Source organism: Oncorhynchus tshawytscha, linkage group LG30 (genome assembly GCF_018296145.1).
Source record: "Oncorhynchus tshawytscha isolate Ot180627B linkage group LG30, Otsh_v2.0, whole genome shotgun sequence".
NCBI classification, from domain to species: Eukaryota; Metazoa; Chordata; class Actinopteri; order Salmoniformes; family Salmonidae; genus Oncorhynchus; species Oncorhynchus tshawytscha.
Window position 1 is genome coordinate 6804215 of NC_056458.1, and position 27661 is coordinate 6831875.

Consider the following 27661-nt stretch of genomic DNA (forward strand, 5'->3'; position numbering starts at 1 on the left):
ACAATCATAATACTTTTCAATAGTCTTGTAATGAATACAAATCATCACACTCGCACTTATATAAAATGCTCTGGACTCCTACTAGACTTAAGCCACTGAATACAAGGAGTTGACAGTGAGTAGCTATCTGGGTCAACCGCCTCACACGATTTATCCAGAGAGCCATCATATGGCCGCTGCTGATTCTGTACATCGTAGATCTGCTATTGTCTCAGAAGTTGGATTCCTCACAGGGGATTGGTCTGAAGGACAACTCTTTGTTCTCCTCCAGGATGACGTCATAGCGGCAGAGAGGTCTGTGTGTGTGACAGTAAAAGTGTAAGAAGTTTGATGATAGGTGACATTCATGCAAAATTACACAAGGAAACAATGGGCAAAAATCTGGAGATTGCATATGTACCAGTGCCTTCAAAGTATACAACTTTTTTCCCATGTGTTACAGCCTGAATTTAAAATGGATTACATTGAGATTTGTTGTAACTGGCCTACACACAGTACCCCATAATGTCAAAGTATAATTTTGAACCTTTTTTATAAAATTTAAAGCTGAACCCCAATGTTTAGGAAAAAGTTGACTGTGTGCAATAATGGTGTTTAACATGATTTTTGAAGGACTACTTCATCTCTGTACCCCACACATCCAATTATCTGTAAGGTCCCTCAGTCGAGCAGTGCATTTAAAAACAGATTCAACCACAAGACTAGGGAGGTTTTCCAATGCCTTCCAAAGAATGGGAACCTATTGCTAGATGGGTAAAAATGAAGCAGATATTGAATATCCATTTGAGAATTAAGTTAATTACACCATCCAAAATGTCTCACTACACAGACAGCCAGAGAGGAAAGAAATCGCTCAGGGCCAATGGTGACTTTAAAGTTGAATGGTTTAAAGTTTAATGTATCAACATTGTAGTTACTCTACAACACTAACCTAATTGACAGAGTGAAGAAGGAAGCCTGTACAGAATAAAAATATCCCAAAACATACATCCTGTTTGCAACAAGGCACTAAAGTAATGCTGCAAAAAAATGTGGCAAAGCAATTAACTTGTTTTGGAATACAAGGTGTTATATTGGATTTGCCCCAAACATAAGAGTACCACTCTCCATATTTTCAAGTATAGTGCTGGCTGCATTATATATATATATATATACACACTGCTCAAAAAAAAAGGGAACACTTAAACACAATGTAACTCCAAGTCAATCACACGTCTGTGAAATCAAATTGTCCACTTATAAAGCAACACTGATTGACAAATTTCACATGCTGTTGTGCAAATGGAATAGACAACAGGTGGAAATTATAGGCAATTAGCAAGATACCCCCAATAAAGGAGTGGTTCTGCAGGTGGTGACCACAGACCACTTCTCAGTTCCTATGCTTTTTGGCTGATATTTTGGTCACTTTTGAATGCTGCTGGTGCTTTCACTCTAGTGGTAGCATGAGACAGAGTCTACAACCCACACAAGTGGCTCAGGTACATCAATGCGAGCTGTGGCAAGAAGGTTTGCTGTATCTGTCAGCGTAGTGTCCAGAGCATGGAGGCTCTACCAGAAGACAGGCCAGTACATCAGGAGACACGGAGGAGGCTGTAGAAGGGCAACAACCCAGCAGCAGGACTGCTACCTCGGCCTTTGTGCAAGGAGGAGCAGGAGGAGCACTGCCAGAGCCCTGCAAAATGACCTCCAGCAGGCCACAAATGTGCATGTGTCTGCTCAAACGGTCAGAAACAGACTCCATGAGGGTGGTATGAGGGCCTGACATCCACAGGTGGGGGTTGTGCTTACAGCCCAACACCGTGCAGGACGTTTGGCATTTGCCAGAGAACACCAAGATTGGCAAATTTGCCACTGGCGCCCTGTGCTCTTCACAGATGAAAGCAGGTTCACACTGAGCACGTGACAGACTTGACAGAGTCTGGAGACGCCGTGGAGAACGTTCTGCTGCCTGCAACATCCTCCAGCATAACCAGTTTGGTGGTGGGTCAGTCAGGGTGTGGGGTGGCATTTTTTGGGGGGGCCGCACAGCCCTCCACGTGCTCGCCAGAGGTACCAAGATCCTCAGACCCCTTGTGAGACCATATGCTGGTGCGGTTGGCCCTGGGTTCCTCCTAATGCAAGACAAGGCTAGACCTCATGTGGCTGGAGTGTGTCAGCAGTTCCTGCAAGAGGAAGGCATTGATGCTATGGACTGGCCCGCCCGTTCCCCAGACCTGAATCCAATTGAGCACATCTGGGACATCATGTCTCGCTCCATCCACCAACGCCACGTTGCACCACAGACTGTCCAGGAGTTGGCGGATGCTTTAGTCCAGGTCTGGGAGGAGATCCCTCAGGAGACCATCCGCCACCTCATCAGGAGCATGCCCAGGCGGTGTAGGGAGGTCATACAGGCACGTGGAGGCCACACACACTACTGAGCCTCATTTTGACTTGTTTTAAGGACATTACATCAAAGTTGGATCAGCCTGTAGTGTGGTTTTCCACTTTAATTTTGAGTGTGATTCCAAATCCAGATCTCCATGGGTTGATACATTTGATTTCCATTGATAATTTTTGTGTGATTTTGTTGTCAGCACATTCAATTATGTGAAATTAATTATATGAAATGAAGAATATTTCATTCATTCACATCTAGGATGTGTTATTTTAGTGTTCCTTTATTTTTTGAGCAGTGTATATATCCTTTATTTAACTAGGCAAGTCATTTTTAAGAACAAATTCTTATTTACAATGACGACCTACCCTGGCCAAAACCTGATGACACTGGGCCAATTGTGTGCCGCCCTATGGGACTCCCAATCTTGGCCGGATGTGATACAGCCTGGATTCAAACCAGGGACTGTAGTGGCGCTTCTTGCACTGAGATGCAGTGCCTTAGACCGCTGCACCACTCGGGAGCCCAATGAGCATGCTTGTAAGCATTAAGAACGTGGGAGTTTTTCAGGATAAAAAAGGAACAGAATGGATGCTTCTACAAAGTATTGACTCAGAGGTGTTAAATCGTTATGTACATAAATTACATTCCTTCATTTTCATTACATTTGCAAACATTTCTAAAAACATGTTTTCACTGAGAGACAGATGTTTTTTTTTTTTAAATTTTAATCCTTGTTTGAATTCAGGCTGTAACACAAAATGTGGAATAAGTCAAGGGGTATAAGTACTTTGAAGGTATAGTACTTACAGTAAATAAGTGACACGTGAGAGAAGCCCTAGATGAAAGAGGGTACAAACTAACACTGACCTGTCTTTACGCTCCAGGTGTGTGAGACGGATGCGGAGCACTCGTAGTTTGAGTTTAGGCTGTAATGCATTCCCTGTAGAGAATTTGATTGAGATCTTGTAGACCTTCTGTATGTCCTTATCAAACTGGGCCAATAATCTGGTCTCTGAGTACTTCTCAAACTTGGATGCTTTACTGAAGATGGAGAGAGAATGAAATGTTAATCACTTCCCCCCAAGAGTGTGTATATGTGTAGTTTTGAGAATGATACGGTGAGAAAATTGTAACTTACTGGTTTATTGTTGCCTCTGTCACCTCAGCACCATTGTGTAGTTTGATGGTGATGTAGCCCCAGCGAGTATCGTGGTTCCATGTTACAACATCCACCCTGTAGTTTGTCCCTTAGAGAGAGAGAAGCGTAATTTCCTCCGACCAATGGCCTACTAGAGATCTCATTACGTTTCCAATCTAGTTAATCTTGTACATTTCGCCTGATCATTGAAAATAAGTGGTTAGAAGATAAAAAATACGGACCAAAGCAATATTCCAAGAAAGTCTCTCTTTGTAGAGGTCAAATGGGTATGTAAGCCAATGATTGTCCACTTACTGCAGAATGGAGTTTGTTTATTGGTGGTGAAGAAAGCCCTGGTTTGATTCAGAGGCACAAGAGTATCCTTCCACTCAATGCTATCATATCCTGGAACAACAGGTAAAACAGCCATGTTATGTCAATGTGAAGGGACACTGTCTTCCAAAGATGGATTGGCCTTCACCTGAAAGAACTGTGTGTGATTCAGGAATGTACGTTAGCTTCATCAAGGCACTGATGTTGGTGATTTGGCAAACTTTTTGTGATTACGTGCGATTAGAAAAAGCTTGAATCTAATGGAGAAACTCATGAATCTAATGGAGAAACTCATGAATCTAATGGGAGTTAGAGAGTAACAACCAAAGACTGGGCATCCGGCAGGTTTGAATTGATCACAGTCCATGCAGCGTCCGTCCAGGAATTCGGTGTAGGAAGAGCATGGGAAGGCCCTGATGTTACAGGTCCGGTTAATGGAGCCCAGATAGAGGAACACTGATCTCTGGTGGTCACACTTAAAATAGCTGGACCCTTGGAGAGTAGGAAGGGGAGAGGACATAATTAATATGTTTACCGTCACAGGAATGAACTATGTGATACACGTCCTACGTCTCATCTGAAGGACGACATCTTGTGCAAATGGGATTTTGAATGATCTCTCTGGCTAACCAGTTTGATTGTTATGCCAGTCTTACCAAGAGACTTACCTGAGAAGATGGTCTTTGGACAGCCAGGCTGGTCGGCTCCACCGTTAGGATAGAAATCAATGTGGCCCAAAGGCTTCCTGAACCCAAATGCTGGTAATACAAAATGAAGACATGAAGATACACAACAGAAAACACAATAATAGCCGATTCCCTTGGTATTCAGTGAACGCCAAACATGCAAGCAGAGACCCATACATACCGTCCATGTCTGTGTGCACCACGTCCACAAACTGTGCATCTGTGGGGTCCAGACGGTCCTCTGGGGGGTTCCCAGTGAACATAGGCCCCGCTGGATCTAGAGCTGATCAGGTCCACATCAGATCAGTACATTTGTAGGATAAATGTGTTAGCTTGCACTATTTATAATAAAAGCGGGGAAGAATGAGCAGAAAATCTATTCCACTGATTCTAACCTGTGATCCTCCCAATTTTTCCATTGAATTTGGCTCCAACAAAGCCTGAGATGTGAGCTCCAAGACTGATTCCAATCATATGGATGGAACTAAGAGAGGCACCATTCTCCTGAAACAGACAAAAATAGGCTAAATAAATATTAAGCTGTTATTACATACATAATACATGTGGCCCTAAGTATGGCCCTAAATAAGTATGTGAGATACAGTATTCAGACTAAGCACCCACTCTTACCTGCATATTTCTGATGAAGGCAGTGAGGTTGTCTGCTGTATCGTGTGTGTAGGTCACAACTTTCAGGTAGTTGACATTGGTAGCTCCGCGGTTCCAGTCCACCAACAGGACGTTCATGTCTCCGCGGGCCAGCAGCTGCTGTGTGATGTCATGGATCCAGACGGGCGGAGAGCCCGTAGGACGGTAGCCATGAACGATAAAGGTGGTGGGTTTGGTGACGTTGAACAGGGGCTGGGCTGACAGGTTGTGGTGGGACAGCTCCTGACCACAGATAAGATTAGCTCTGGTGTACAGCAACAGCTTCACATACAGGCTGGTCCCGATGATAGAGTGATGGAGGTCCAGATCAGTGAACACATCACATTCATGGGCTGAAGACGGAGTAAGTCAAAGGGAAAGAGAGAGAGAGAGAAAAAGAGTCAGAAAAGAAAATCACGGTCATTGTTGAATGGGAAGTTCCAGAAGTAGTATTTCCTGTCAGTGACTGGTTTCACTGTGCGTATGACCACCACCAAAAACCACTCTGGCTAAACAACCTATTTTAATGATGTCTTAAAGTTTCCAAAAGATCTTCCAACAGCTGGGGGAGTATTATTTGATGTCCCCACCCTAGGTTTTACGCAGTTAAAGTGTGTGTGTGTGTGTAAGTTCACCATACCGCTGTATATTGCAACAGATCCCAGCAGCAGTGCCAGGCACCACCAAAAGGACATCCTTCAGACCTGCAATGAGCCAGTTATAAGACTATTGTTACAATGGTTAGTGGTTACAGAATGTTACAAAAACAGGGTGAATCTCTTTCTCCAACTATTTTAAAGCAACACTACTTGATTGTACATTGACATGAGGGTTATGCTCGGCGACCAGTTAACTGAGCTGAATATCTCTGTCCCTCTCTGTGTTCCCATTGGGTGACTATGGTGTGTTTGTGTACTACTGGACATGATATGGTGCATTCCTTTCATTGCGTCAATGCAGTACTAGGTGCATAAGGGCATGTCTGAACTCATAGAGTAAGCTCTTAGAAAATATGGTTCCAAAATGTTTTTTCAGCTGTCCCCATAAGTAAATTATTTTTGGTTCCAGGGAGAAGGGTTATTCAAAGGGTTCTCCTATGGGGACAGCGGAATAACCTTTTTAGGTTCTAGATAGCATTTTTTTTCCTAATAGTGTATGCAAAGGATATCAGATTTCAAGATGGGGGAGTTCTCTAATACAAGTGAGCTGTTTTTTATTGGAACTGGAGAAATGAGAAGTATCCGCTATTTGGAAAGTCACCCTGTCATCAGAAAAGGTCAAGGATATTAGCAAATCAGTACTCTGGTCATGTAAATTGACTACAGATTAGCACTAGGTCATTTACTTGTTTGTCTTCTGTAGCGTGTGATCACCATCAGTGTGTGGCTTTTCTCGTTGTTACAACAAAATGACTGAAGAGAAGAAAGGCATTCTTTCAGACTCATCCCACATTTAACCCTTTTTATAAATAGTGATAGGTGTTAGTGATGGGCAATGATAAGGTAAATCTATACATCCGTTGAATTTTCTTGATCACATTGGTTTGAATGACTAACATTACAACTGTATAGACTTCACATCCACAGCTTGTGAAGTTTAGACAACTCTTTACTAATTGCCCTTTGGGCCAGGTATCAAATGTTCTGGAGGCCTGACCTTCCTAATCAGTTTGAATACAATGGGAAACCTGTTGATGGCCCATCAGCAGGCAGTTAAAAAATACTAAATTAAGAGCCTTTGAGAGGATTTGTGCCTGCTGGAACAGTCATGTATGCTCTTTTACATAAAAGTGTAGGTCAACTGTAATGGAGGACTGAAAAATGTACTTACTATGACTGAGATTTGTGGTTGTTACCACCTAGCTGTTTTAAGATGAATGCACTGTAAGTTGTTCTGGATAAGAGTTTCTGCTAAATTACTCAAATGTAAATGTAAATTGACTTGGTGGACTGTATAGTCTTAGGTTTGGGATTGCTTAATGGGTTTGCTGATCAGGGCACAGATGAAAGACAGGTGGATTACCGTTGAGTTGGGTTTAATTAAGACAGGGATTCACACGGCATAGGACAGAGCACAGCACAGCGCAGTGTAGGATGTAACATGGGTTTAGTAGGCACTTATGGGTTAATGGCTTGATTGACAACTTTGAGTGTCAATCAACTTCTATGTGGCTGTGGTTTGGGTGTTTGCCTCTGGAGTTGGTCAGAACGCAATGATGGCAAGACACTTGAAGGATGACAGTGGCCTATCATGGGGGGGCTAAGCGGAAAAATCTGAAACAATCATGCGTTTTGTGATAAAAAAATACTACATTTGGCACAGATGTATGCTCCCTGAAAAGATTTAGATATGAAGCCACCCGAGATTTGGCCCTTGGGGGTATGGCAGACATTTTTCAAAAAGACCGCAGGCAATAATATTATTTTACAATTCAGGAGGACTGTTTTGAGAAGAAGGCACCAAATTTGTCACAGAGCTAGACCTCTCTTAATTCCCATAGAGCACCCAATTTCTTCCTTTTTGTTTACAAAGCCCTTTTGCACAAGCTTCCAACATATCTCACTTCCCTGTTAAAGTATAAAAATACGGGGCACCAAACCCATTCACGGGGGAGGTAGGTAGCCTAGTGGTTAGGGTGTTGGGCCAGTAGCCGAAAGGTTGCTAGATCAAATCCCTGAGCTGACATGGTAAAAATCTGTCATTCTGCCCCTTTTATTTTTTTAACCTTTATTTAACTAGGCAAGTCAGTTAATAACAAATTCTTATTTTCAATGACGGCCTAGGAACAGTGGGTTAACTGCCTGTTCAGGGGCAGAACGACAGATTTGTACCTTGTCAGCTCAGGGGTTTGAACTTGCAACCTTCCGGTTCCTAGCTCTAACCACTAGGCTACCCTGCCGCCCCGGCATTCTGCCCCTGTTCCCCGGCAGGCCATCCTTGTAAATAATAATTTGTTCTTAAATGACTTGCCTAGGTTAAATTCCTTTTAACTCTTGAGGTCTCTACCAACCTAGGTACCCTTTAGTTTTAACGCCCCCATGTTTGGAATAATTTAGAAACCTCATTAAATTTTGAATCCCTGGTGCAAATAGAGCAGTTTAGAATGCTGATGAGGGATGAATTCACTGAGACCTGCAAATGTTTTGGTTGATTGTGGTGGTTTATTAGTGTTGTTGAGATGTGGTGTGTCTGTATCTGCTGTATCTTATAGTTACTTTTTTGATGCTTTATTGATTCATCATGTTGTGAGTTGTTTGTTCACAGGGCACCATTGTGAATGAGAGGTTTCAATTGGGCTCCACTGAATAAATAAAATATATTTAGATATGGAGCCACCACGGATTTGGACCCCTGAGGCCGTGGCAGCCATCTTACCAAATGGCTACTGTCAGTAATATAATGGTACAGTTTTGAAGACCTTTTTTTATATAAACCAATTTTGGCACAGAGGTAGATGTATGTAACCTGAAAATATTTAAATGTGTAGGTACCACATTTATGGCCCCCGTGGCAGCTATCTATGAAAATGGCTGCCAATAGTACCATTATTTTATAATTATTTTAAGATAAAGACTCTAAATTTGTCTCCAGCACATATTTTGCCCCTGGGGGCTGTGGCACCTTACACAATGGCCACTGTTGGTAATACAATGTTACAATTCTGAAGGCCTTGTTTGAGATAAACACACTAAATGTGGCACAGAGGTAGATTGATGTACCCCGAAAAGATTTAGATATAGACCAACCACAGATTTGGCCCGAGGGGCCGTGGCAGCCATCTTACAGAATGGCCACAGTTCAGTTCAGAAGGCCTATTTTCAGATAAACACACCAAATTTAGCACAGACAGATACACTGAGTGTACAAAACATTAAGAATGCCCCCCCCCTTTTCCCTCAGAATAGCCTCAATTCGCCAGGGCATGTACTCTACAAGGCGTCAAAAGTGTTCCACAGGGATGCTGGCTCATGTTGACTCAAATGCTTCCTACAGTTGTGTTAAGTTGGCTGGATGTCCTTTGGGTGGTGAACAATTTTTGATACACACAGGAAACTGTTGAGCGTGAAAACCCAGCAGCGTTGCAGTTCTTGACACAAATTGGTACGCCAGGCTAGGGGTGTGGCGGTCACTAAATTTCGTCAGCCGGGGATTGTCAAGCAAACAACTGTCGGTCTCACGGTAATTGACCGTTAATTAACATAAACACATTTAGCATCGCCTGGCTTCCACACAGGGCCTACAAGCCACTGATGACGACCTTTGCAACATCTGCATGTTAAAAAGTCTAATAAATCCATGTAATATAGCCTACACCTTCACAATAAATCCATTATTTATTTTAGAGAGGTCTAAAGCAGCATGATATGAAGAAAATGTTGTCTATTTCAGAAGAAAAGAATAGCATACTCTGAGTTGTCCTTATGTTAGGTCCTTATGTGGCTGTGCCTTATGGCTGTGGGGTACACTTGTTAGTTTAGCAGACAAGATTTGCTTATAATTCCGTGGCATTATTTTATATTATAGTACGAAGAACACAATTGAACGAAGCTGAATAAAATATTCATATTTTCCAAACGATTTGAGGGAGTGTGCACATGTGGCTATTCTGTGTTGAGCGGTTAACAAATAAATAGATACTCCTATATACTTAATTTGTCACGGGTGTCGTAAGAAGTGGACCAAAGTGCAGCATTGTGAGCGTACATATTCTTTTAATTTATGTAAAATGTCACCAACAAAACAGGGAAATGACTGTGAAGCTTACAGGGGCTATAGTGCCCCTAACAAAGATAACTACCCACAACTACAACAGGGAAAAAAGGCCGCCTAAGTATGATTCCCAATCAGAGATAACGATAGACAGCTGTCCCTGATTGAGAACCATACCCGGCCAAAACAAAGAAATACAAAAACATAGAAAATAGAACATATAATGCCCACCCAAATCACACCCTGACCAAACCAAAATAGAGACATAAAAAAGCTCTCTCAGGTCAGGGAGTGACATAATTTAGAATTATTAATGCAACTTTAGTTGTTCTACAAAGGTTGGGCTATATGTTTTGATTTTTAATACATTGTAAGGCTGCATGGTGAGACTCTAAAGTTGCTTGAAAGGCATGAACTCTGCTTTGTTTTTTGTGCAGGATGTAAACACTGATAGTCTCATTCACAATTTGACAAGCACTTGATAATGCCTTGAATTTCACAGCGGCATCCCGTTTGTGGCCATAATGCACCCTAAAACAATCCATGCCTTTTGCGTCCCGGAGTGCTGCATTGTACTTTTCTCCCTCAGTGCTGCACAATTCGAAGCGCCTCTCGCGCACATGGTTCTGTCACATGATCGGGTCTTTCTCACAGGCTACAAGTGAAGACAGACACATTGGGGACGCAACTGCGCACGTCCTTATCCAAATCCGAGGTGCATATTGAAGATTTCCTCAGCCAACAAGATGAGTATGCCTAACGAACAGCAAAAGCACTAGTCTATGTCAATCTACTATCCCCCATAGTACAAAAGTTGACCTATTCTATTATGTGCAAGAAATAAATATTCCAAACATAGTCTGAGACAGTTGTGGGGTGCAATAAATCCCAAATTAATACAACCACTAGCATTAAAAAAAATAAAAAATTTACGCAAGGTGGCCGACGCAACAGAAACAAACATTTAGCTTCAAATGTTGATAAACCATTAAGCTATTTCTTGAAATTATAAGCGCAACAATGCAAACATGGCAGTAGGCTATAAGCGCCAATGTTCCATTATCCCAAAACACCATCATCAAAAGTGACTGCAAATGCGATTATGCATGTAATGCTTTTATTATAAAGGTGAAAATTATAATTCCCAATCCTGAAACTCACATGCTGCTTATGTATGCCAGTTAGGCTCTAAACCCCTTGTAAGTGGTTAATGTGCTTCATTTCAAGAAGTTATTTGGCCACTTTGGGCTAGGCTACATGAGGTGTGCGACTAGGATTAGAAAAATATGCTTTTCCTGTGGTTAATTTTCATGCCAGACAGGTAGGCTATACTCCTGTTATAAAGACAAACAAACAATGTGCTTAATATTAGCAAAGTTGAGAAATAAATATAGTAAGCCTATTCTATAGAAAGCTGATGGGATCCTCCTATTTTTAGTAGAGGCCATCACTTTGTTTTCTCACACAATTCCATAGCCTATAGAAATGCTGTGCAACATGAGCTCATCGATTACATTTGCATTGATGTCAGAGTGATTAGAGGGACAATAGAGTGCTGAGTACCAGGCAGTTAGCAAGTTCGGTATGCTACAAATGACCATCAGCAGCATCAGAGCTTGGAAAAGCGCAATTACAGTGACTTAATGGTCACCACGAATTGCCTTCATGACTCATGACCACCAGTGTGGCGGTAATACGGTCACCGCAACAGCCCTACGCTGGCACCTAGTACCAATCCCTCTTTATTCTGTTTCCTCCCCTTTATCTACATTGATTGAAGTGGATTTAACAAGTGACATCAATAAGGGATCATAGCTTTCACCTGGATTCAGCTGGTCAGTCTGTCATGGAAAGAGTAGGTGTCCTTAATGTTTTGTACACTCAGTGTATGTACAGTATGTACCCTGACACTGTTTAGACATGGAGCCACCATAGCTTTGGCCCCTGGAGACCATGGCAGCCTTCCCAATTAGCAGCATGGATGCATGCGCATTATCATTGCATTCTTTGGAACTCAGTTTCTTCCAAGTTGCCTCGCCCTCCCTTTACAGTTTCACTTTGTGTGTGCATGAGAATGCCATAGAATCTATGTTTTTGTACAGAGAGAGAGAGAGAGAGAGAGCGAGAGAGGAAAAACAGGTTTCCGACAATGACACCATTGCCCCTGTGACAATGATTGCATGGTTATCAGTGTGAATCCTTGTGGGTGTGTTCAAAACTCGCATGGAAATGTGCATGGAGGCTGCTGAGGGGAGGACGGTTCATGTTAATGGCTAGAATGGATTCAATGGAATGGTATCAAATCAAATGTATTTGTCATATGCGGCAAACATGGAAACCACGTTCGATATCATTCCATTCACTCCCATTCTAGCCATTATTATGAGCCGTCCGCCCCCACAGCAGCCTCCACTGGCACTGAGCTATATCTGAGTTCTCACCAAAACAAAAAGTTAATAATTCACACAAGCAGAAGACGAATCCCTGTCACATGTTGCTCACAGACACATCTTTATTTCTATTATTAGACTGCAAGTGTTAACAAAGGAATAAAAACACTGAGAAAATGCAATTCTCCATACTGTACAGGCTGTAGCCTGCCAACATTCTTCTCTATTACACAAGAATACTTCAGAAGAAGCTATAAAGGGAGAAATATAGGGAGTGGGAGAGAGACAAGCAGAGGAACTGACATTGTGGAAGTCTTACCTTGTTACCTTGAGAGCGCTAGTTCCCCGGACTCAGTGTGTCAAGAGGTCCAGACTCTTCATGTTTGCATAGCTGTGTGCCGGTGCTCATTCCAGGAAGTGGACAAGGTGAGAAATCAGAGTAAACTCCCACTGTTCCCCGCCTCCCTCTCTCCTAAACTCCCACAGGCCTGACCACACCCCCCTGCCCCAGGACATCTTGAATATAAATGACAAATTCCTACTCTGGCTGGGCTGATAGCCAGTTATTCTCCAAGCAGGTAGTAGAACAATCAGAACTGTTCTTGACATTTTGACTTACCTTTCTACTGCTGTTGTTGAGTTCTATTTTCCACATCCTGAAACTCTTGTCAAAAGTTGAACATTGAGCATAAGGAACACAGAGTTATTCTGGAGTAATTCTGTGTTTTTTCTGTTATAATTTTGGTTTGCAATCAATTCTAACTTTTGATCATTAAATGTTTAGCACAGGATAAACCTTTTGCGCTACTATTGGGCAGATTGTCACCTGGATCTTCGGATAAGCAACAGCGTCCCCTAGTGTTACAAATTGTGTACCTCAGATGTCGCAATGTACTGTTATTGGCATCCTTTTTACGGCAAACGCCGATCAATGTAATTTTGATCTAGCAGCAGGTTAGGGGTCTTCAGAGCTGGTGAAATTTAACTCAACAGGTTCCGAGGACCATTATGCAGATCCAAAAAGAGGCAGACAAAACTGTCTTTGTGGCTAATTTAGGCAGTTCAGCTAATGAGGAAATTATTTTCGAGCTATTTTTGCAGGTAGGCTCCTATTTTCCACAGGCTCAAAAACTTGACGAAATAAATGGCAATGGATGTGTGGGTGAAATAAAACCACTAGCGTTTACTCCAGTTGAGCTGTCTGCCTGTCTGGGTGTAATCATTAGTCCAAGCAGTTGCAACTAAAACGAGAGTTTCTATTCGACAAATTGAGGTATGTCATTCACCGTTTCGTTTTCTTCCGTTTAAGAAACGATTGCAACAGAATTGGCATAATGAATACACCCCCTGGTGACAGTGGTTGCAACCCAACTAAGCAGGTCTTGCAGTTGGCTCTCTCTGTCGGTGGAAGTTAAGTTGTGTTTTCAATTTAAAATACATGTTGGCCAAATTCGTTTCTCTTATGTTTCATGTGGTAGTGTCATTGGTTTGATTTCTATCAAGCCAAAGCACTTTTTACACTAAATGTGAAAAACATGCAGAGATGATAAGATTGAGAATCGGGATAAGGCCACATCCAGTAATGTTGGTGGCCACAGGTTAAATGCAACAAAAAGGAAGTTGCACAGCAATATAATGTCTTATCTGTAAAAAATAATTCATTATCTGTGTCTGGTGTTTCACTTTTACATCGTGCCTTGTTTCATACCACCAGGCTGGGCCACTGAAGAAGGTCACCATCGCCCGAGACCGCGAGGGTCGCCAAAGGTCATATGGGTTTGTGTATTACAAGCATGCTGAAGCTGTACCCTATGCCATTGCCTTACTGAATGGCACTTGGCTCTTTGGCCGTCAAATCAGGCTGCAGTACGGCACCGGTAGGCCAGTGTTTTGTATCATCATTAAGAATTGCAGCTTTCAACTCACACATTTGGACTTATGAAGTTTGCAGAGCAGAAATTTAGCATCAGGACATTTCCAAAACCTATTCATTCATAATTTGCTCTGTACATGAAGCAGGTTGTGTTCTTAAAGTAACTGTTGTTTCAGCTACTTAGGGATATTAGTGCCTTGTAGATAGGTAGGGTGGTGGTTTTTAGGCCCTCACCCCTTGCCCCCCTGTAGGTAGCTCCCACCAGGATGGAGGATCTGGACCTCAAGGCACAGAGGATGACCGTGATGACCCTTCACATGACACACCCAGGTGAATCGGGCCAGACCATTTCATATCCAAGCATCTTCGTTTTGGCTAATGTTATGAACAGATTGTATCTAATGCTTGACCGTCTGTTTATTCTTCTTAGTATGAACGTAGGCCTCCCAGAGTCATCTGTGTTCCACTTCACAGGGCGTGCTGATGGCAGCGTCTCCTGCCAGGACAAGTTACACTGGAGCAACATGGTGAGGACTCCCTGGGAATTAGAGGGCAATATTTTCAACATTCAGTACTTTGAATGCATTCAGTTGTGCAACTGACTAGATATCCCCCTTTCCTTTCCTTGTAAAACAAATTAGGTGTTTGACTAGCAGTTTTTTGTTGTGTGTTGTAGGTGCGTGGCTACCCTTCTGAGCAGTACCCTCTGAGTATCACCCCTCCCCAGCCTCACTACTATGTCCCTCCGTCACCCTTGTGTCCCCCTATTGCCCCCCTGCTGCCCTGGTCAATGCCAGGATATCCCCAATGGGCCCTTACACGACCCCCCTGTCCCAGCCAGGGTCAGGCCCTCCTGCTCCCCCTGCCTCCCAGCTCTACCCAGCCCAGCAAGCAGACAGCTCACCAAAGTGAAGGGCCTAAGAGGCAGACAGCTCAGCAAGGAGAAGTGGAGACTGCGAAGCTACGCAAACACCGACGAAGCAGGGAGAGCAGACTGCAGAGGCACAGGAACAGATGCAAAAAGTGAACACATATAAACAATTAGCATTGGTCATCAAGTTTAAACGTGTAGCATACGCTAATATACTAAGATGCCCACAAGCTGTGTGGTTGTGAGGATGGTCATTTTCTCAGCTTTACAAATGCACAAACACTATACAACCATTAAAGACCGGCTGCTCTTAAATATAGCCCACAGTATTCCTTTGAATATTCCTGTACAAATATATGTATATATCTGTTTACGCAGTTTTGTTTCATATGCCTATGGCTGTTTTTCTGTTTCATCGTCTGGTGTGTTTACACCAAATAAATTGCACATTTCCTAAAAGAACTTAAATGTTTGGCAATTTTGATTTATGAGTTCAAGTGATTTTTACCACAGATTATTGGAATGCGAGCAGCACTTCTAACTGTGTGACAGAATTAGGCATAACTGTCATCATTTTCATTGTCCCCACCATGAAATCGGGGAGGGGACTGTGGATCTGTCTCCGTCCGTTAGTACATTGGTTACACGCAATATCTCAGACAGCACTTGTCCGATTGTGACTAAACTTGGGTGAATGATGTGTCTTGCCATAGAGATCTGGCGTTTACAAAATTACACTGATTGGCCCAAGGCAGGAGCTATAGTAATTAACTGAAATGTGATAGTCACATGCGATCTCAACTGGGCCAAGGGGGGCTGCATTCGTGGGGACGATGTTTACTGTTGCTTTGTTTTTAGTTGGATGTGTAGGTAGATTCAAGGATGATGGTCACTTCTAGTAGCAGAAACTATTCCTTTTGCTGACCTTGCATCATGTAGCTCATTTAGAATAGGGCTTAAACAAATCTGGTGTTGATACTTGCACACGATTATACTTTAATTCTATCTAAATATTCTATTTAGCTAGAATCACCTTTGATCTACTTAGATATAATTACCTTAGGTCTGATGTAATGTTTATGACGGAGGACTTCTGGTATAGTTCTCCTTCATTTTATTGCTTTGGTAATAAACAATGCTGTATGAACTCTGACAGCTTTAGTGAAAGCTGAATTTAGCGCATAGATTAAATAAGTAGCGAACTCTGACTTAGGCAATATCTGAGCCTTAGTCATTTACTATGAGGATGCATGTTGTCTGATGTTCCAGAAGGAATTCCATGTCAGAGAGGGCGACAGAGTGAGGTTACTATCAGAGGGTACCTTCAGTGATAAGGTGGCATTAATAGCTCACTCACATATCAGTGTTCAAAGTCTACTTAAAAGACAGGAGTGGATTTATGTTTCAGCGATGGATATTATGTAGAATATAAACTATACCTTTCTTGTAGTGTGTATGTGTTTGATAGTTTGTGCGTGGATGTTGAGTGTACAAAATATTAAGAAAACCTGCTCTGTCCACGACAGACTGACCAGGTGAATCCATCTACAGTATGATCCCTTATTGATGTTACTTGTTAAATCCACTTCAGTCAGTGTAGATGACAGGGAGGAGACAGATTAAAGAAGGATTTTTAAGCCTTGAGACAATTGAGACATGGATTGTGTATGTGTGCCATTCAGAGGGTGAACAGGCAAGACAAAATATTTATGTGCCTTTGAACAGGGGTATGGTACTGTAGTAGGTGCCAGGCGCACCGGTTTGTGTCAAGAACTGCAATGCTGCTGGGTGTTTCACGCTCAATAGTTTCCTGTATATATCAAGAATGGTCCACCACCCAAAGGACATCCGGCCAACTTGACACAACTGTGGGAACCATTGGAGTCAACATGGGCCAGCATCCCTGTGGAACGCTTTCGACACCATGTAGAATCCATGCCCCGAAGAATTGAGGCTGTTCCGAGGGCAAAAGGGGGTGGGTGCAACTCAATATTAGGAAAGAGGAAAGGGTTCATAATGTTTGGTATACGCAGTGCACCCTACATGTGTGTGGAGTATCGTCCGTTTGGAAGTTGTATTCTGTTATTTCATTGTATCACATGCTGACCGAATGGTCAGATTGAGATGGGTTCAGAGTGAAGGGACTGTGCCAACCTCCATCCTTTAGACCAACTTACTTCTTTTGTCATTCTCAGTGCTCTTGTTATTAAGGACACTCATTAGTGATATCACCAGTGATGCAGCATAGATTGGCTAACACTTTGTTGTTCCAGTGACTGCACAATAAAAGGTTTACTGCTGCCCCTCACAGAGATAAAGGGCCAAGCTCTCATGAATAAGTCGCCCTTCAGAGAAATTCTCCTCGGCGGAGAGTCAAAGAAGCAGGCTGTAGATACAACAGAAAACATAGGGCGTAGTTGGAGACTCACTCCGCAGTGCAGAATCCTATGATAGTTCATGACAGAGAAAGTGATTGAATCCCAGGGAGTTCTGTGTGAGGTGTCTGTGTGAGGTGTCAGCTGAAGGACAAGAAGACCGTCTGAGTGTGTGAGGACGTCAGGGAGCCATGTGGCGTGGGAAGCGACGTTGGTCGTCCACGGAGGTGCTGCTGAGTGTCCTGTGTCTGACCCTGCTGGCGGTGTGTGTCAGTCTCATCATCATCACCTGGCTCGCCATGCAGACTGACCGTAAGAAAAAACACTCCAGACTTTTGTTTTCTTTCCTCCCATTTCTGTCACTAAAACGGTCAGTATGTTTGTATAGAAATCAAGTGTAACACTCTATGCTGTGCATAACTTATGGGTAAAACATATCCATTTGCCATAGTTTTGTTTTTGATCTGTTGGTCTTGTATGGAGTGACAAGTGTCAGTCACTGACAGTATGTGTGTTTGTCCCAGTGGACCAGTGTGGTCTTGGTGGGACTGAGTCTGTGTTCAGTGGAAGGCTGGTCATTACGAGGGGGGCTGTGTTTACTGAGAAGCTGAGAAACAGGAGCAGTCTGCAGTTCAAGTCCCTGGCCTTCGACACAGAGCATCTGGTATGCCGGGATACCATACACACACGTATCATTCTCCTGTCCACTCTCCTACACACTTTAGCCTTGTATTATAAATACTGTATTTTCTCACAGATATCTGACGCTTACGGCCGTGGCTCCCTCAATAATGACTTCAAGGCCTGTGAAGTTTTAGAATTCAGGTGAGAATTCAGGTGTATAATGATGTTTACAAATGACAACCTCATAGCATAGTTACATATACTGAAAGTGACAATGTCGTTATACCCTTTCTGACCATGAATCACCCCATGTGACAGCAATGGCAGTGTGGTGGTGAACTTTGACCTGCAGTTTCGCCAGAGTGTGGAGGTGAAGGAGGCAGAGCAGCAGCTGGTGGCTGGGCTTCAGAGCACTGGGAGCCTGGTGGTTAACCAAAATAGCATCCAGGTCAGAGGTATACAGTAAATATGATTTCTGATTGGTGGAGTGCTGCAGAGAAGGTTGTCCTTCTGGAAGGTTCTCCCATCTCCACAGAGGAACTCTAGAGCTCTGTCAAAGTGACCATCGGGTTCTTGGTCACCTCCCTGACCAGGCCCTTCTCCCTCGATTGCTCAGTTTGGCCGGGAGGCCAGATCTATGAAGAGTCTTGGTGGTTCCAAACTTCTTCCATTTAAGAGTTATGGAGGCCACCGTGTTCTTGGGGACCTTCAATGCTGCAGAATTTATTTGGTCCCTTTCCCCAGATCTGTGCCTCGACACAATCCTGTCTCGGAGCTCTATGGACAAGTCCTTCGACCTCATGGCTTGGCTTTTGCTCTGACATTCACTGTCAACAGTGGGACCTTATATAGACTTTCTAAATCATGCCCAATCAATTGAATTAACCACAGGTGGCCTCAAATAATCTCAAGGATGATCAATGGAAACAGGATGCATCTGAGCTCAATTTTTCAAGTCTCATAGCAAAGGGTCTGAATACTTATGTAAATTTAGGTATTTCTGTCTTCTAGTTTTAATACATTTGTGAACATTCCTAAAAACCTGTTTTCACTTTGTCATTATGGGGTATTGTGTGTAGAATGATGAGGGAAATGTTTTATTTGATCCATTTTAGAATAAGGCTGTAAAGTAACAAAATGTGGGGAAAAATAAAGGGGTCTAAATACTTTTCAGATTTACTGTATACCTCTGACCTGGATGCTATTGTCAGAATACTTTCCGTATGCACTGTAGGTGTAAAACACACCTTATACATACCGATACATGATCATAGTATTGGGAAGAAAATGGGATCTAGATCTATTACCACGTTACTCATCCAGAAGACTTGTCTGAAATGCAGCATTGAGAATTTGAACCTATTTGAACCTATTTGAACCTGTTTCTGTTTAGTGAAAGAGGACCTAACTACATACCAGCCGACCTCTTCAACCAAATTGACCACTACACCTCATCTTTCCACTACATCTTCTTTAGGTGAGAACGGAATCGATAGGAAACACTTACAGTAGATTAGTCGTACTGTACCAGTACCATTTTTAAAAATGTTTGTACATTTCATTGATGATGGCGAATGATGATTAATGTCCACAGGGAAATGCCCACCTTATCATATGGCCTGTGGGGACGGCACTACATGTGTGGCCACCATGCAGTTTTGTGATGGAGTAGACAATTGTCCTGATGGCTCAGATGAAAACCATACTCTCTGTGGTGAGTGTTTGAGACTCAGTCTTTGATGATTATGGAGGCCTCGTAACCTCGTCCCTACACTCTTAGAGAAAAATAATTCCAAAAGGGTTCTTCGGCTGTCCCCATAGGATAACCCTTTTTGGGGTTCCATTTTGAACCCTCTAGGTGAGATCCGGCTGGTGAACGATTAATAACGAAGTGGAGAAACATTGTTCTTGACTGTATAGATGGTACAGAGTAACAAGAATGCCATGTCAACTCATAATGTGGGGTCTGGTAATGTGGTCATGAGTGCATTGGTAGCATAACAGACCTGAACTGTGTGGATATCTCTCATATTTTCATAGCAACAAAGTGCGATGGCCAATTCCTTCTTCTTGGTCCTACGGGCTCCTTCCATTCTGAAAACTTCCCTCTCCCCTACAACAATGGCATGATTTGCCACTGGGTCATACGGTAGTCCTGCTTCTCACACTAACTACACACTACTCACTTTCATATACTTTTACCTGACATTCCAGTGCTACCTCTCTACTTTTTGTGCTACCTTAATTTAAATATATATATATATATATATATATATATATATATATATATATATATATATATATATATATATATACACACAGTACCAGTCAAAAGTTTGGACACACCTACTCATTCTACGGTTTTTCTTTATTTTTACTATTTTCTACATTGTAGAATAATAGTGAAGACATCAAAACTATGAAATAACACATATGGAATCATGTCGTAACCCAAAAAGTTGTTACATATATATTTTATATTTGAGATTCTTCAAAGTAGCCACCCTTTTGCCTTCTTGTTTTTTTCATGGGTGGCAGGGTAGCCTAGTGGTAAGAGCATTGGACTAGTAACCGGAAGGTTGCAAGTTCAAATCCCTGAGCTGACAAGGTACAAATCTGTCGTTCTGCCCCTGAACAGGCAGTTAACCCACTGTTAACCGGCTAGATGCAGAGTAGCTGAACGGATGATCTCTGCATGTGTGGTTCTCACTGTAAAGCATGGAGGAGGAGGTGTGATGGTGTGGGGTTACTACAAATAACTTTCATAGTTTTGATGTCTTCACTATTATTCTACAATGTAGCAAATAGTAAAAATAAAGAAAAATCCCTTGAATGTGTAAGTGTGTCCAAACTTTTGACTGGTACTGTATATTTGTTATTTTTAGAGTTCAGAAAGGACTGGCCATAAAGATGAATTTCCACTCATTCGACACAGAAGAAGAGATTGATACTCTCAGTCTGTATGAGGGCACAGGACAGGGGAAAAATCTGACATGTAAGTATATAACACTCCTGAGCAAATATGTACTAATTTCTATTCAGCAAAATATCTATATAAACTACAGTAATAGCCCACCTACCACCCATGTCTGTGTCTGTGTTTCAGACCTGCTGTCAGGCCGTTCCCCAGGCACTGTGTGGCTGCTGTCTGACAAGGCCACTGTTGAGTTCTCTTCTGACGATTACAACAATTTCCAAGGATTTAACGCCACCTACTCAGCAGAAGACATCAGCAACCTCTCTAGTAAACTTAAAGCAGCGTATCCCAAACTCGGTCCTCGGGACCCTAAGGGGTGCACGCTTTTGTTCTTGCACTAACACTACACAGCTGATTCAAATGATCAAAGCTTGATGATTAGTTTATTATTTGAATCAGCTGTGTAGTCCCTTGGGGTCCCGAGGACCGAGTTTGGGAAATCCTGCCTAAAAGATTTCCTTTGAAGTTATCAGAACAAACTAGAAGGAAGATTGCAATATGATTTGGGTCTCTGTGAAATGGCCGTGACAGTGTTCCTCTCTGTCCTCTCAGATGAAGAGAGGCTGAGCTGCTCCTTTGAGGAGGGCCTGTGTTTCTGGAGGCAGGAGCCTGAGGATGAAGGGGACTGGATACGCACCAATACCCCAACATTCCCCCCTTTCACAGGCCCAAACTTTGACCATACATTTGGTAACCAATCAGGTGTGTCATTATGTGACAAGACATTACTTTACTTAGCTGAGACTTTATGATTTCATGTCGAAATCGCAATGCTGCAGTCTGTTTCTGTTCTGTAACTGTTATTGTGTTCTGACGAAACAGGCTACTACATTGTCACACCGGGAAGCCCTGGCCAGTGGGAGAAGAACTTCAAGATCCGCAGCCTCCGATTAGCTCATTCAAAAGAACCAATGTGTCTGAAGTTCTGGTAAGTGACCCTCTCTCCCTCTATTCATGTACTGTCTGTGGATATCCATCTCTAAACACATAGCCTCTCACCAGATGTGTATTTATGCTACTTGTTGCTCCAGGTACCACATGTATGGAGAGAATGTGCATCGGCTGAGGGTGTTGGTAGAGAGACGGTCAACTTCTTTGGTCAGAGAAGCTTCAGTCATTGTGGTCTTCCAGAAGGAGGGGAACTATGGAGATAACTGGAACTTTGGCCAGGTCACCCTGAGCAGCACAGCTGATGCGACGGTCAGAGCGCTCTGAATCCCACATTGTGTAATTGCCACGTTGTTATACTTGGCTGTGCATGTTACGTCTTTCTATAAGGATCTCTCTTCGCTGCGATGTTCTTCTCCAGGTGGTTTTTGAGGCTCAGAAGAAGGGGGGTATGAAGAATGACATCGCCCTGGATGACATTAGTCTGACAAATGGTCCCTGTGGGGCGGACCCACCAGACCCAACAGTGGTTCCCACCCCTACAACACCACCTCCAATACCTTGTATGTTACTGTTAACCACATGGTCTTCACATGGAACACTTTGACACAGGCCGTCCATTCCGAACAGAAACACCCCATCATCGTTAACCAGCACACTCATCCACTACCACTGAGTCACCAACTCACCCTCTCTCACCTGACAATCACTGTTCTGTGTCCGTTAATGTCATGTGTCCTTGGTTTCCATGGTAGCATCTAAAGCGTGTATTCCTTCCTCTTTCTCAGCTGACTGTGGAGGACCTTTTGACCTCTGGGAACCCAACTCTACATTCAGCTCCCCCAACTACCCACACTCCTATGGAAACAAGGCTTCTTGTACGAATTTTGTTTTTTGTTTAAAAAAAAATTCTAATTGGTTGAAATGTGGTGTTCATACATCTGTTTATCCTGGGACAGGTTTGTGGACTCTTCATGCCAGGGAAGGATGGAACATCCTGCTTCACTTCCTGGATTTTGACGTTGAGTCGACCTATGACATGGTGGAGGTGCGGGATGGGGCGGGGCCACAGTCTGAACTGCTGGGTGAGTCTCTGACCCTCCTCTTACTGTGACGTCCTTCCTACACGAGCCTCTGTCATGTTACCATGACACTGTTAGTTGTTATTGAATATGCAGATGAGGTTTACTGTGGTGAATTGATGAGTGTTTTTTTGTCAGGTGTCTTCACTGGTACTGATGCTACCTTTCCAGATGTGATCTCCACAGCCAATCAGATCACAGTGTTATTCTTTACGGACAGTACAGGGTACGGCAGAGGGTTCCGTGCCAACTTCACATCTGGATTAGCACTGGGCATGCCAAGTAAGATTTTATATTAAGTAACCAATTCAACATTCTAAAGTCCAAAATTAGTAGTTCTGAATGAAACTTACCTGATGTACTCTTTGTTCTTCAATAGCCAAGTAACCAAACTGCCTTTGTCATTTCAAATTCCAGAGCCTTGTGTCACTGGGCAATATCGGTGTCAGTCTGGAGAATGTATCTCCAATGTCAGTGTGTGTAACGGCCAACCAGACTGCGCTGACTCCTCAGACGAAGCTGACTGTGGTGAGTAAAACAAATGAAGCTGTGACCCTGTTCACACACATACAGCAATTCATGCCAGTAAAAGTCACATGGGCCAAAAGACTGGTAAAGTGGTTCTCCATGATTCTATGCGTTTTAGTGCATCAGGTATCAGTGGACAGTACGAGTGTCAGACATCTGCAGCTCCAGGTCCAGACCACCCGGTACACAACCTGTGGTCAACACTGGAACTCTCAGCTCTCCCACTTCATGTGTCGTTACCTGGGCTACAGGTGAGACCTCTGCTGTGTGTGAGTGTGTGTGTGTGTGTGTGTGTGTGTGTGTGTGTGTTGTGTGTGTGTGTGTGTGTGTGTGTGTGTGTGTGTGTGTGTGTGTGTGTGTGTGTGTGTGTGTGTGTGTGTGTGTGTGTGTGTGTGAGAGAGAAACAGTCATTCTTTGTATGTTTGACAGAGTGAAGGACAGGGAGTCAGTCACTGTGTTAACATGTACTCTAGATCAGGAAGTGCCCTCCTCATACCGTCCACAGAGAAAGACTCTCCCTTCACCACCGTGAGTGTGGCAGCCAACGGTACCCTGGACCTGACCCCCAGGTACACTACATTCAACAAACAGCTTTAACTTACATTTTTTTTAAATAGGTAATTTAGCAGACGCTCAGAGCTACTTACAGGAGCAATTAAGTGCCTTGCTCAAGGGCACATCGACCGATTTTTCACGTAGTCGGCTCGGGAATTGAGGAAATCCAACCTTTCGGTTACTGACCCAACCCTCTTAGCCGCTAGGCTACCTGCCTCTAATAAGTCAACTTTGATTCAACAGTCATACCAGCATCCAACTTGTTTGCTTCTATTTCCCATAGTGAAAAATGTACGGGTGAAAAGGTTATATCTTTGGAATGTGACAACCAACGTGAGTATGAAAAGCGTAAAGCATCAACATAGTAACATGATACATACTGTAAGTACTCATTCACATATAGACATTGACACGTTTTGACAACTGAACAAAATACACTCAAAAACACTATACTGCGCATTTTAGCGTGTGGCGTCCGTATGGTCTCCCAGAAGATGGATCGAAGTGGGTCCACTGAACTAAGGAGGGAGGAGAAAGGAGAGGAGGAGTCGGAGGAGAGTCGAACTGTCAGAGTGGTGGGAGGGACAGACTCTCGTAAGGGGGCGTGGCCATGGATGGTGTCGCTGTACTTTAGGGGCCGCCATGTGTGTGGAGCTACTCTGATTGACAACGAGTGGTTGGTCACCGCTGCACACTGCGTTTATGGGTGAGGAATCCTCCTCTGCATTTATACTGTTTGTTTATGCTCCCGTATTCACCTTTACTTTGTGTGCACTGTAAATATACACTGTGTATACACCTGAGCCTCACCTTTCTCTGCACACAACATGTCACATGTTTCTGTGCATTTACCCTCAACTGAGTTTGACCTATTTGAGTACAGAGTAGCTCTGCCATTGTTTTTCTGGTCCATACGTTTGGAGTTTCACAGCCCATGTCTACGTTGACGGCTGTCTTTTTATCCTGCAGGAAAAATATTCACCTTTCCAACTGGGAGGCAGTTTTGGGCCTTCACTCCCAGGACAGTGTAGATGTCCTCCCATCACAGACCCGAAAGGTTGACCACATCATCATGAACAAACACTACAACAGAAGGACCAAGGATGCTGACATCGCAATGATGCACCTTCAAACAAACGTCAACTTCACAGGTGTGCAATCAAACACCCCTCTGCTCTACATAGCCTGAGAGTTTGGCCTTATGTCAGATTGGCACTGAGCACAAGGGGCCATGTCATGTTGTGTTCATATAAAGTGGATTATTAAGTAGATTATTAAGTAGATGTACCTCACATATTCACACAGATCCACACACACAGGATTTAATATACACACAGATCCACACACACAGGATTTAATATTCACATAGATCCACACACACATGATTTAATCTTCACACAGATCCACACAAACAGGATATCATATTGACACAGGTCCTTCTTTTACAGATAACATTCAACCCATCTGTCTGCCAGGAAGTGGCCAGCAGTTTGAGGCTGGGATGAAGTGTTTCATTACTGGCTGGGGAGCAGAAGTAGAGCAAGGTTAGGACTTTGGTGTCACTCAATCAAATCAAATCAAATTTTATTTGTCACATACACGTGTTTAGCAGATGTTATTGCGGGTGTAGCGAAATGCTTGTGTTTCTCGCTCCAACAGTGCAGTAATATCTAACAAGTAATGTGTAAAAATACACTCAATCTAAAGTAAAGGAATGGAATTAAGAATATATAAATATTTGTACGAGCAATGTCAGAGTGGCATAGAGTAAGATACAGTAGAATAGGACAGAACACAGTATATACATATGAGATGTAATGGAAAATATGTGAACATTATTATTAAAGTGACTAGTGTTCCAATTATTAGTGGCCAGTGATTTCAAGTCAATGTATAGGACAGCAGCCTCTAATATGCTAGGGATGGCTATTTAACAGTATGATGGCCTTGAGATAGAAGCTGTTTTTCAGCCTCTTGGTCCCAGCTTTGATGCACCTGTACTGACCTCGCCTTCTGGATGATAGCGGGATGAACAGGCAGTGGCTCGGGTGGTTGTTGTCCTTGATGATCTTTTTGGCCTTCCTGTGACATCGGGTGCTGTAGGTGTCCTGGAGGGCAGGTAGTTTGCCCCTGATGATGCGTTGGGCAGACCGAACCACCCTCTGGAGAGCCCTGCGGTTGCGGGTGGTGCAGTTGCCGTACCAGGCGGTGATACAGCCCGACAGGATGCTCTCAATTGTAAAAGTTTGTGAGGGTTTTAGGTGTCAAGCCAAATTTCTTCAGCCTCCTGAGTTAGTTCACAATGTCATTAACAGGTTAATCTGAGGATGTGGTTGATGAAAAGCGCTATACAATTGAAATTAATCATTATAATTGATGTATGTGCCTGTAAATGTTGATATTCCGTCCAGGCACATCAGCTAATGTGCTGCAGCAGGCAGTGCTGCCCCTGGTGAGCCGCTCTGAGTGTCAGAAGCTGCTACCTGAGTACAACATTACAGCAAGGATGGTGTGTGCCGGCTACTCTGAGGGGGGAGTGGACTCCTGCCAGGTACATGGATTTCAATGGTCATAACCCTCTGTGGGCAGAACACGCTACATGTCTGTGAAAGAACTGCACCAGGAAAACGTTCAGATAGTATACTGTCCCAGTGCTGCAAAAGATGGTATACTGCCCCCAAGGCAGCACTGGAAAGTAAAGTTTGGGTATTTGTGTATTGTACAGTACAATGCCAGCTGTACACAATGCCATCCACAGTTAGTATTATCCATGTACAGTGTGCGAGAATTATGTCCACTGATTGTGTCTTCCTGTTGTTTTAGGGGGACTCTGGAGGTCCTCTCATGTGTGAGGAGGATGGCCACTGGGTGCAGGTTGGCGTGATTTCTTTTGGTGTGGGCTGTGGCCGCCCCCAGCGCCCTGGTGTGTACGCCCTGGTCTCCCAGTTCACTGACTGGGTCGTCCAGACCAGACGGCTCTCCTGACACTGGGGACACTGGGATTACAGGCTCCAGGGAAACAGAATATTCAGTCCTGAATTAGGATCATATGCATTCTTGGTTACTAAATCAATCAATGCGTTTGAATAAGTACAATGGTGTAACACAGATTTACAGGGATATTCAAAATATGTACAAATAATTGTTTGCATTTCTATGCTATCTTATACTTATAAAAATCAGTTGTTGTACCTACAACACAAATGAGACTTCCCATGGCTGGTCCTGAAGAAGAAATTAAATGTTGTGAAATTATGACACAAGATGGCAGTATCTTACGTATGCTTTGGAGATTATGTTTTTTTTCACACCACAATGCCTTGTGAATTACAGTGATATTGTATGCATTTGATCTTAACACTAGAGACAAACCTTCTTACTGTCAATAAATGTTTACATATTTCCTATTCCTTTTCAAGTCATTGAATGGTAAAAGTTGGGGCTGAATAGTTAGAATGCTCATGTACTGTATACACTGAGTGTATCAAACATTATGAACACCTAATATTGAGTTGCACACACACTTTTGTCCTCAGAACAGCCTCAGTTAGTTGGGGCTTGGACTCTACAAGGTGTCAAAAGTGTTCCACAGGGATGCTG

General features: G+C 43.1%; 3 protein-coding genes across 7 annotated transcripts; 2 read left to right on the forward strand and 1 right to left on the reverse strand.

Moving 5' to 3' along the window:
* Window positions 1-10: 10 nt before the first annotated feature.
* On the reverse strand, window positions 11-12744 carry lipia (lipase, member Ia). Of its 4 annotated transcripts, XM_024394649.2 has the most exons (12): window positions 12608-12743; window positions 6534-6600; window positions 5829-5892; window positions 5171-5541; window positions 4936-5044; window positions 4722-4823; window positions 4523-4612; window positions 4179-4346; window positions 3837-3926; window positions 3522-3630; window positions 3251-3424; window positions 11-296 (listed from the first exon to the last, which is right to left on the reverse strand). In XM_024394649.2, exons 3-12 carry the CDS (start codon window positions 5881-5883, stop codon window positions 212-214), a joined length of 1353 nt encoding a protein of 450 aa, XP_024250417.1. In that variant the 5' UTR covers window positions 5884-5892; window positions 6534-6600; window positions 12608-12743; the 3' UTR covers window positions 11-211. The 4 variants fall into 4 exon arrangements, with proteins under 4 accessions (XP_024250417.1, XP_024250416.1, XP_024250418.1 ...); XM_024394648.2 differs by lacking the exon at window positions 6534-6600 and having other exon boundaries at window positions 12608-12744; XM_024394650.2 differs by lacking the exon at window positions 6534-6600 and having other exon boundaries at window positions 12616-12730.
* Window positions 12745-13164: 420 nt separating this feature from the next.
* rbm11 (RNA binding motif protein 11) lies at window positions 13165-15494 on the forward strand. Its single transcript, XM_024394651.2, has 5 exons — window positions 13165-13389; window positions 14003-14165; window positions 14413-14491; window positions 14592-14688; window positions 14838-15494. The coding sequence occupies exons 1-5, from the start codon at window positions 13297-13299 to the stop codon at window positions 15186-15188; spliced, it is 783 nt and encodes a 260-aa protein (XP_024250419.1). The 5' UTR covers window positions 13165-13296; the 3' UTR covers window positions 15189-15494.
* Window positions 15495-17340: 1846 nt separating this feature from the next.
* Window positions 17341-27468, forward strand: tmprss15 (transmembrane serine protease 15). 2 transcript variants are annotated; one of them, XM_024394643.1, is made up of 25 exons: window positions 17341-17719; window positions 17932-18071; window positions 18165-18232; window positions 18350-18486; window positions 19425-19508; window positions 19626-19745; window positions 20072-20180; window positions 20917-21026; window positions 21138-21275; window positions 21561-21710; window positions 21831-21936; window positions 22040-22208; window positions 22318-22459; window positions 22685-22774; window positions 22856-22981; window positions 23117-23260; window positions 23396-23506; window positions 23625-23757; window positions 23980-24075; window positions 24345-24394; window positions 24527-24767; window positions 25031-25212; window positions 25510-25605; window positions 26473-26612; window positions 26885-27468. In XM_024394643.1, the coding sequence occupies exons 1-25, from the start codon at window positions 17599-17601 to the stop codon at window positions 27044-27046; spliced, it is 3165 nt and encodes a 1054-aa protein (XP_024250411.1). In that variant the 5' UTR covers window positions 17341-17598; the 3' UTR covers window positions 27047-27468. The 2 variants fall into 2 exon arrangements, with proteins under 2 accessions (XP_024250411.1, XP_024250412.1); XM_024394644.2 differs by lacking the exons at window positions 17341-17719; window positions 17932-18071; window positions 18350-18486 and having other exon boundaries at window positions 18193-18232.
* Window positions 27469-27661: the final 193 nt, after the last annotated feature.

Bases quoted from the DNA above. Each gene is read 5' to 3' on its own strand.
- lipia (XM_024394648.2), bottom strand. From the start codon at position 5,883: ATGTCCTTTTGGTGGTGCCTGGCACTGCTGCTGGGATCTGTTGCAATA. The intron at 5,542-5,828 runs GTATGGTGAACT...CTCCGTCTTCAG, and splicing joins ATCTGTTGCAATATACAGCG to CCCATGAATGTGATGTGTTC. The intron at 3,927-4,178 runs GTTGTTACTCTC...CTGTTGTTCCAG, and splicing joins TGCCGGATGCCCAGTCTTTG to GATATGATAGCATTGAGTGG.
- rbm11 (XM_024394651.2), top strand. From the start codon at position 13,297: ATGCAGATCCAAAAAGAGGCAGACAAAACTGTCTTTGTGGCTAATTTA. The intron at 13,390-14,002 runs GTAGGCTCCTAT...TCATACCACCAG, and splicing joins TTTTCGAGCTATTTTTGCAG to GCTGGGCCACTGAAGAAGGT. The intron at 14,689-14,837 runs GTGAGGACTCCC...TGTGTGTTGTAG, and splicing joins AGTTACACTGGAGCAACATG to GTGCGTGGCTACCCTTCTGA.
- tmprss15 (XM_024394643.1), top strand. From the start codon at position 17,599: ATGTGGCGTGGGAAGCGACGTTGGTCGTCCACGGAGGTGCTGCTGAGT. The intron at 22,209-22,317 runs GTCAGAGCGCTC...GTTCTTCTCCAG, and splicing joins GCAGCACAGCTGATGCGACG to GTGGTTTTTGAGGCTCAGAA. The intron at 25,213-25,509 runs GTGTGCAATCAA...CTTCTTTTACAG, and splicing joins AACAAACGTCAACTTCACAG to ATAACATTCAACCCATCTGT.